This window comes from Conger conger, chromosome 19 (assembly GCF_963514075.1).
Source record: "Conger conger chromosome 19, fConCon1.1, whole genome shotgun sequence".
Taxonomy (NCBI): Eukaryota; Metazoa; Chordata; class Actinopteri; order Anguilliformes; family Congridae; genus Conger; species Conger conger.
Genome location: NC_083778.1, coordinates 21,816,976 through 21,826,778, shown reverse-complemented (window position 1 = coordinate 21,826,778; position 9,803 = coordinate 21,816,976). Strand labels below are relative to the sequence as shown.

The window sequence follows — 9,803 nt, the reverse complement described above, 5'->3', positions numbered from 1 at the left end:
CAAATGGAGCCTAGGCCTTTTGCATAACAACTAGAAAATGACGGACACAAGTAATAATGCATTCCTTGTGCGTGTGTGTGTGTTTTCACGTTTGCTTTAAATATTAAGATTCTTTTTAAAAGGTTCTAATAAGTTTCAAAAGACTTCAGCGAATTTTCCACATTTGCCTATATGGTCTCGTTTCCACGAAAATGACGGAACTCAAATTTCCTCGAAACACATTTTCCAGGAAAATAGAACAAAACATCCGAATGAACCCAATCAAAGTCAAACCTTTTAAAAATGTGAAACCATTTAAATTGCTTCTCTGATATAAGTTACTTTTTTAAAGTCATATATAAGATAATAGACTCGGTCTTTATGCTACTCATACTCATAGAAATATATATTAGCTTTTTTTTTCATAAGCATATTTAGTGGAATGTTTTGTAGGTACAATATAGTTTCAATCGAATAGTTTCTTTGATAGTCTACATGCGATAAGGAAACAAAGTATCGAAACAAAGTAACGATTATCGGTTGAACTGCAAAACCAAACTACTTCTACTTTCCCCTAAGTCGCCCCTGGATACAGGAAATAAGCTTTTGTCCGCTTGTGTATCTCTTACTGCTGTAGAATTAGCTTGGTGTAGTTGTATAAATCAAGGTAGCAGAAACGAATTGATTTCCCTCCAATGAGTAACGATTGACCGTTTCATTTTCAAAGGTAAGCAAGGACATCACATTGAGATACGCGAAATGTAGTCTACACGTTGTATACGTGTGCGACGATGCCTGAAAACCACTTGCGCGATGGTGCACGGAAATATAACCCAGAATTCGAATTGTGTTTTAGTAGGCTACTGTAGGTGAACAATTCCTTCACCTCGTGCTGGATCAGCCCTTCCCTGGTCATTTAAAACTTGATGCTGATGGTGGTACGCTGGCGATGTTTTTTGTGGTACCACCTGTTTCCATCCAATGTATTATATTTAACTTCAAGATCGTGGTATGAATAAGGTAAGTGGCAGACTACTAAGCCAGGGCTAAATGTTCATACATAAATTGTACGTTTTTTTAAGTAGAATTGGCCGTTAAAACAAATGTGCCCCGAAGCCCACTTTGTTTTCGAAGTAAAGACTACATTGTTGCAATTGCCTAAACTTCATTCATTACTTTAATGCTATTTTTAATAACCTATGTCACGCTTTAATTGTCTTCATCGCAGCCGGACCAATCACTTAAAAACATAACCTAATGGACTATGTTGCTTGACAAATAAAATGCATGAAAAGCAAAAACACTAATGTGTAGACGATGCGCTAATTGTGTGTAGTTAAATTATTGAATTATCTAAGGTATATAGCAGACATTATCAAGTGTGTAGGCTATGACTTCCATATTAAAACATTTTTTCTGCGTTCTCAGAAGTTCAAGGACTTGTTTTGCATCGACGTGTAATAGCCTATGGTATTTGTAACCAATATTTGTTTATGTGAAAATAGAGAAAGTAGCAACTCTAGAAGACCCAAGAAATTAGACGCATTACCTATATTTAAAAATAAATAAATTGGTATATATACAACTAAACTTTACGATTGTACTTTACGTTCTGTTCCTGTGGCCAGTTTTAAAGTTAAATACTTAAGGAAGCGCTGCTTACAGTGAAATGCAAGAGGTTGTTTTCATATTTGCCACACCGTTAAACAGGAAGTTTAATGTGAAAGATAGATCGACTTTTAAATAGACTTGATAATATACTTTTTTTTAAATGTAATTGTCTATAATCTGAGATCCACTCGTATTTTGCCCATTTTAGGAAAATTACCGAACTCTGCGCCACATTAATCTGTGAAAACATTCTCAAATAGAATACACATGTATAGTCGTGAGTTTAGCCCATTTTTTACTAATGCTAATTTTCTTGTGCACAGAATTTGTCACTTTTTCAGTGCCAGTTCTAACCAGTTTTGCCTGTTCATTTTCATCATTAGTCGATGCTTTCTTTGTGGGCGTCTTTAATGAAAAGGGGAGAACAATTCACCAACCAAGGAAAGTTAGCCTATATCATCAGAACCGGTGCCAATAAACGACAACCAGCAGTCTGCTCGCCTTTTCTTTAATGTGGTCTGCAAATTTACAAACAAGAAATAGAAATTGTTTTGGTGCGTAAAAAATAAATAAAACAATCCTGCTGGGAAATAGGCACTTTACGCACACTGTAACGTAGCCAGCATATTATTTCCCTTTAAATAAAAAAATACGTGTTATTTTATGATAATTTCTTATAACTATCGGATAATAATGTCGATATTACATTTAGAAATACAGTATGTGCTAAATGTTTGAGTTAAAAAGCGTGAGGCGCCGGGTTTCGCGCAGGCGCGATCGTGCTGGAGCCACCTTAAGAAATGTGCGTGCGCTTAGTGTCATGTGACATAATTCCTGGAAAGTTCTTGGAAATCGGCCTTTTGCTTTGTGTACACCAGTGTTTCTTAGGGATTAAGTTATTAAACACACGCACACACACACACGTACACCCACACACACCAGAGCAGTGCTGCAGTTGGCGAAATAAACGTCGGTGTTGGTCCCCATTTTAAATGGGTTTTGAAATTCTCTCATTGAAGCATTCAGAACGATGGCTAGGCGCTTGGCATTGCTCTTTCTAAATTCAGTGAGGTGAAGACAAAGGATCTGTCGGACTGTGTTGGTACACTCGGCATGTCGTCCAGCGCGCTTGCCAATTTATGGGACATAATCGTCTTCATGGATTTTTTTCTGATTCATCAATTTTTTGAGGTGGACGTTTTTGTGAGATGTCGCACAGTAGCCGCAGGTGTCAATGCCGTATAAAGGTGTGTGCTGGGTGACTTTTTGCAAGGTGCCTGTATTTAATGGCATCTTCCATTTCGAGCTGGCATTGTTTCTTCTCCGCAGGAAATCAAAAGACCAATGTCTTCTCGTGTCGAGCTTTCCTAGTTTAACGTTACTGCTTCCAGGTAATATTAATTTTAAGATTAATGTTTTCTTGTCACGAGGCATGCGTATTCCAGCTTAATCATGTTATTCAACAAGCTAGCATACTGAACACGTTTCACAGTTGTACCTTACGAAGGATGGCTAACTTAAAGTTAACTCGGTTAATGCTAGCATGGATCACGAACAGTAGCCGAATCGAGGGCTTGTTAGCCATTATATAAGATGCTGGAAATTTTCATAACAGGGAATGCAACTATAGGCGATGTGAATTATGATTTGATATTGGCTGCTCATACATGTATTTTTATTATTTATTTTTTTGTTAAAAGGCACATATGTGATGGAATTTAGTATGCCAGCCAGTTGATTTTGCATTACATATTATTTGAGTGGCCGAATATTGCCACTCGTGAAACACTGAAACACTGGGCATAGGGTATCGCAACCTACTGTAGCTAGCTAATTGGCTGTGGCTATTGTCAGTCTCTCCCAAATTAAGTGGCTAAATTGGTATTAATAAAAACTGCAGTCGCTGTCTATATTCATTTGTATACCGTCGTAATTTAATTGTTCAACTACAGAGTGGCTTGTATTAGCTGTGTGGTTGTGCTTACACATAACTAATGCGATAAAGGCTTTTTCTACGCTTTAGCGCTTAGGCAACGAGCTTACTACGATCTGCTAAACAGCATGAACCTGAGCTAGTCAGGTTGGCCAAGTTAGTTGGCTATCGTCCTGGCCTTTTTGGATTCGAACTGAACTTAATGTTCATGAAATTAGCCCTGTTTTGCTTGAATGTAAAATAATAATAATAATAATAATAATAATAATAATAATAATGTCACAAAGATGCTCCTTTCTTTTGTTGCAGGTGAAAGAATCGGGAGGGGGGAAGGGGAAATGTGCAAGGGGAATACATAACCATTTTCAAATATCCAACTTGTGTTTGCCCATTGTGAAGGATAACGAGTATTCGGCTACAGCTGTATTTGTTGGATGAGTATCGCGGAGTTCTCCAATGACCTGCCATTCCACCGACTCCACGGAAACCACCCAGAATGACCGCAGATCGGAAACCGAACCCCGAGTGGCAGATTCCGATCAGAGTCGAGTCGCCGCGGCCATGAGAGACCTCAAAAAGACAGGTATGAACACGTAAGCCCTTAGTAACTGAGCTTTGTGACTCTGCGGTAACATCAAGGTCACTTTGCCCATCTGCGAGAGCTGTTTTGGTCTTTGTTCCGCTTCGTTCCGCCCCCTTCTTCCATACCGTCAATTTCTCAGATTAAATAAAATAAGGCTTTTGGGCGGAATAGACTACAGAACGAAATACACAAGCAAGTAATTTGGTTCGGCTGCTAATTATGCCAAAAGCATGGACTCATCGCCAGGAGAATTTTGTCTGAAAAGGTAAAGCTTTGTGTAGTAGCCTACTGTCGCCTATTACACGTGTAACTACAAACAGTAACATTGAGGATTTTTCGATACATGTTCTGTATCTTATATTGCAATTATTATTCAATTCTTTTCTTTGTCTTTTTGTGCATATTTTGTGGTTACATTAGTAGGTTTTTTTGGTTTTCATTAGTAGGCTAATTTTAAATGTTTTCATATTAGATGGGCTATGGCCAAAGCCTAGGTACCACATTTCACACCCGTTCATGTATCTACGTTCCCAGACAGGAACGGGATATTCACCCTCCAGTGCCATTAATTGTCTCCAGCTTCATAACAGATCCCCATCCTCCAACAACCTCAGAGAGAGAGAGAGGGAGGGAGAGAGGGAAATGTAGTCATATATAACATGGTACAGAAAACAGATTTTTGGAGAGATATTGTAGTGTACTAAAATAGACAACTCCCTTATTTTTTTTATGAAGAGTGCTTTCTTAATCTTTCTGGGAAATGAATAGCTTAATTGACTTCTGAGAGTTTGTTTGAAGAAAACACTTATTTTTGGTGCACAGACTTTCTGGTTTTCTCTCAGCTATTAAAAGTTATTTAATTTGTAACAATTTTGAAACTATTGGAAGACTTACGACAGGCAATTTATTTCCATTCTTCCGTCAATCTGTCCTTTCATTAAGTCTAAAAGGTGTGTGTGTGTGTGTGTGTGTGTGCGGTATGTGTGTGTTTGGTGTGTGAAAATGAGCCCACCAAATTCAAGAGGTGAAAGCTCTGTGTGAGAAACCTTGGAATACATTCACGCATGGTCGACACAGAAAACGCACATGATTGTCAGCATAATTATTGAACTTTGCTTGGTCACTGATTGAAAATAGTGAAATAGGGGAAATAGTGGGTGGAAAAAGTCCGGTCAAATTTTCTATCGACCAGTGAAGGCCAGGCTGTGGCCCTTGGGTGAGATTACATGGAATGACCCTGGCTTGTTTGTTTAATTTGGAGGGATATCAAAAGCTGTAGATATTATCTTGTTGTTCATGTGTTCTTTGGCATTAGTTGGCATGTGTTCTTTGGCATTAGGTTTCATGGAATAACCAGTTGTTTACGCAATTCAGTGTGCGAGAGAGAGACAGAGAAATACCCCTAGACATACGACTCCTGCATCCGGAAAGAAATGATCCCATTTTTATTTCATCGTAGCCTGTAACTTGCCTCTCATTATTCCCCTTTATGACAAAAACAATGTTGAATGTATGATTCAGAATCGTCAAACAGGACATTACGCATCTTACTAAAAGAAAATTTTCACAATTAACTTTCAAGTTATGTTAAGTAAAGTCACTGAAGTATTGTGATGGAATTTGTACTACTGAGCCAGACTGTTCTATTTTTAAGATTATTACGCTTCTCACTCGGGATTTTAAGAAACCCACATCTTCTAAATGGCTGACTGTAATTATGCCGTGTGATTTCTTTTCCTTAACCTTTTCCTGGCATAACGTACATTTGTATAGCCACACTAAGAACTCTTTAAAACAAGGCTGAAAGTGTATGTGTGTGTGTGTGTGTGTATGTGTGTGTGTTGGTGTGTATGTGTGTGTGTGTGTGTGTGTGTATGTGTGTGTGTGTGTGTGTGTGTGTGTATGTGTGTATGTGTGTGTGTGTGTGTGTGTGTGTGTGAGTCTGTGTGTGTGTGTGTGTGTATGTGTGTGTGTGTGAGTGTGTGTGTGTGTGTGTGTGTGTGTGTGTATGTGTGTGTGTGTGTGAGTCTGTGTGTGTGTGTGTGTGTGTGCGTGCGTGCGTGCGTGCGTGTGTGTGTGTGCGTGTGTGTAAAACCGCACACTAAATCATGAGTCTTTTTTAAGGGCTCTTATTGTGGCTGATATGAATACCAGCCTGTGGTCTTTGCAGCCACGGGATGGTATTCGTATGAAATAATATTCATAAATATAATAATGCATTCAACGTTTCTCCCGCGTATCCGTCCCACATCCCGAGAGCGCACAGATCTCTCAGATCTCGAAAGGTTAGGAAGGGGAAAACAGCGACCGAGTTTTCAGAATCTTCACAAGGTGCCCCCTGGAAGTCAGCCCGCGCTGTGCGCACAGAAGCGCTCTTGTTCTGTGGTTTCTGGAGGAGTGGAGGTACAGTGGAGGCTGAAGGGTTGCGTAACGTGTTCCTGGTCTGATTCCTTCCTGGCAAAGAGCCATCGTACGTACGCTGAAATCAACGCGAAACCTTTTCCTCAATTCGGCCAATTTATCATAACCATACGAACAAGTCGTAAAGTATACATTCCATAAAAGTTATTGAATTTGGCTGATTTTTTTTCCATCTACTTCCTGGAAAATGAATCTTCCATTGTAATATGATGTCATCATGAATCAGTGGGCATGAATCAAGATTGGGGCCATTTAAATACGTGTCGATTTAAACGTGTCTGTCAATGATCCGTTCCCCTCCAGGACTACAGAAATGCCTGCCAAAGGATTCGGAAAAATGAAAAAGAAAAAATATTTTCAATGAAGAATTCCAGATGTAATGTGGGAATATGCTTCCCATTGAAAAAGCTAATGTGTGTGTGTGCGTGCGTGTGTGTGTGCGTGCGTGTGTGTGTGTGTAGGGTGGTATTGGGGCAGCCTGACGGCCAATGAAGCCAAAGAGATCCTGCAGGACGCGGCGGAGGGCACGTTCCTGATCCGCGACAGCTCCCAGAGAGACTACCTGTTCACCATCTCCGCCATGACGGCCGCGGGGCCCACCAACCTGCGCATCGAGTTCCGCGAGGGCAAGTTCAAGCTGGACTCGGTGCTGCTGGTGCGGCCCAAACTGAAGCAGTTCGACAGCGTGGTGCACCTGGTGGAGCACTACGTGCTCCTGTCGAGGACGTCCTGCAGGGGGGGCGCGGAGACGCCCCTGGCCCCGCCCGCGGGCGCGGTGCAGCTGCTCCTGACCACGCCCGCGTACGCGGCCACGCCCTCCCTGCAGCACCTGTGCCGCGTTTCCATCAACAGGGCGACCAGTCGGGTGCAGGACCTGCCCCTGCCCAACCGGCTGAAGGAGTACCTGACGGACTACACCTATCACGTGTGACTTTCTCAGGCTCCGCCTCCCCCTGCAGTGTCATGTGCCAGTGTTGGACATCACAGTGTCAGTCACATCACATCACAGTGACATCACAGTGACATCACAGTTACACCACAGTCACATCACACTGACATCACAGTCACGTCACAGTGACAGTAAAAAACTTGGCTGGGCTTTTTTTTCTTTTCTTTTTTGTACTGCAAGCATGCAAGGGTCAATATTTTTCAGTTGGTTTTATAATGGTGCAAAGTGCACTCATAAAATGAACTGCAAGCAATATTTAAAACTTTTTTTTAATTTTTATTCTCTCTTCCTATCTGGCCGTAACAGATTTCTTCCAAGTTCAAAATATGTACAGTAAATCTAAAGACTTAATTGTTTCATAGATATGGTTGATTCCGTATTCTCTACCCCACTGTTGTTTTGCAAAGCAGGTAACCAGTCATTGTTGGGAACAGTCAGTGGTCCTACCCTATGATGTTTTGTTTGATACACCAAATATAATGTGTTAATTGGCTGTGACAAAGTTCCCATCATCCTTTTCACTATTGCAGCATGTGAATGTGCAAAAACATCCAGTGGTTGAAGAAGCAGCTGATTGGCTAAAAATGACTGTACATTTCAATTGGAGCAAAGCCTAATTCTTGATTCTGTTCAGTGCACGTCATCTTTGTATTTAATGAACATTAAGTCTTTTGATTCTGTTTTCTACGGATCTAAAACAAGTGCAAGTCTGCCAGCTGCATGCTTACGACCTAATGTATATTTAACTCGATTTTAATGTGAGGTTCACTGGATGATCCTTTTATCAGGAAAGAAAAGAACAGTGAATTTCACCATGACCACCTGACCTTGTGTGTTTGCCTGTATTTATTTAAAGGTATCTCATTGGTTGTTTTTTAATGTTTTTTTTTTTTTACATTTTGACTTCAAGGATGTTTTAATGCTGGAGGGAGGTGCTGTGTCTTACTCCAAGCCTCTGTCCCTTTTCTGATTCAGGAATGATCTTCAGGAAAGATGACTGTTCCTCTGTCATCACGGCTTCATGGTCTCTAAATCCTCAGGGTTTTTTTAAGGAGGGGGTTTGCTGATCGGCACTGGAACCGGTACTTTCCCCCCCAACCCCTGACCCCTGACCTCATTGAACAGCTGCATCCACAGCCATAGTGAGGCAATTAAACCACAATGGGGCGCTACAGCAGACGGGCAAAAGGCCAAGCGAATGGCAGCAGTCCCTGCCAATGGGGCCAGATCAGTTACTGTGGAGAGTCTGTTTGGGTTTCTGTGCGTCACCCCAAAGCAGGGTGGACCAGCCAAACCATGCTCCTCAAAACAACCATCCAGCCAGTTCCCAAGCCGGTGGTGGGGTTCAGACCCGGGGACCCAGCCAACCGCTCCAGCCTAAAGACCAGGGTCTCCAGCCGACAGAGTGAAATCGTCCTCTCACAGGGAGGGAGTGACGTAGTCCTGTAGCGCCCGTGCTAACACGTATCTCTACACTGGACCCGTTTCCATTGTGTCATGGTGCTGGAAAAACAAAAATGAATGAGAGAACAAGCGAAATAGAAAAGCCATTGTGCTCGCGTCCTGCCAAAACATGCAACCGCATTTGCGCAGATAATGTCTGTGGAAAGGGGGGAATGTGGAAGCAGCCAATGGGAAGCCTGTCTGGTAATGAGCAAGGCATGTCTGTGACAAACAAAGATGGACTTCATTAAAGAACTATAACCAGCATTTTGGCCAAACTCTGCAACTCCTTCATTTATCCATATTGGCCGTAAACAAAGCCTGCTTGCTGTGGACAGTTCTGATTTTGCCAAAATGGTTTCAGTTTAATCTGATGTACGAACAAACTTGAAAAACAAACCAGTGTCAAATATCATTGGGGTTTTCATGGTGTGGGCTGTAGTTTTGGCCTCCAGTTCCGTGTTACACAGAAACCGTTGCATTATACGTGATAGGGTTACCATTCTCACACACACCTCTTGGGTGGGACACTGCTAGCAGGTTTGCCGACTGAATCAGAAGTGTTTTTGCCTGTTGGATAAGTTCGCGCCGAACGGTTCTGCGGTGTCTCACAGCCTTTCCGGGGTGTGGTATGGGGGCAGGAATGTTGGCTCCACCAACCAAATTAAGGTGTGCTTGGCAACTGCAACACAACGGCTCTGCTCTGATTCCACCTCATCTCAAACGCGACACCTGCAGCGTCTCGCTGCCAAACATTGAGTTGTGTTGTGGTTAAGTTGTGTTGTGTTGCGGTTAAGTTGTGTTGCGTTGCGTTTAAGTTGTGTTGTGTTTTGGTTAAGTTGTGTTGTGTTTTGGTTAAGTTGTGTTGTGTTGCGGTTAAGTTG

General features: G+C 41.8%; 1 protein-coding gene across 8 annotated transcripts in view; it reads left to right on the top strand.

The window, feature by feature from the left end:
• Window positions 1-9,186, top strand: part of socs2 (suppressor of cytokine signaling 2) — a 12,769-nt gene extending 3,583 nt beyond the window's left edge. Inside the window, exons 1-4 of one of the 8 annotated variants that reach the window (XM_061229702.1) lie at window positions 1,066-2,837; window positions 2,920-2,981; window positions 3,923-4,106; window positions 6,989-9,186. In XM_061229702.1, the coding sequence (XP_061085686.1) occupies window positions 3,980-4,106; window positions 6,989-7,458 (597 nt within the window). In that variant the 5' untranslated portion in view covers window positions 1,066-2,837; window positions 2,920-2,981; window positions 3,923-3,979 and the 3' untranslated portion in view covers window positions 7,459-9,186. The other 7 variants (XM_061229698.1, XM_061229700.1, XM_061229699.1 and 4 more) reach the window with 7 other exon arrangements.
• Window positions 9,187-9,803: the final 617 nt, after the last annotated feature.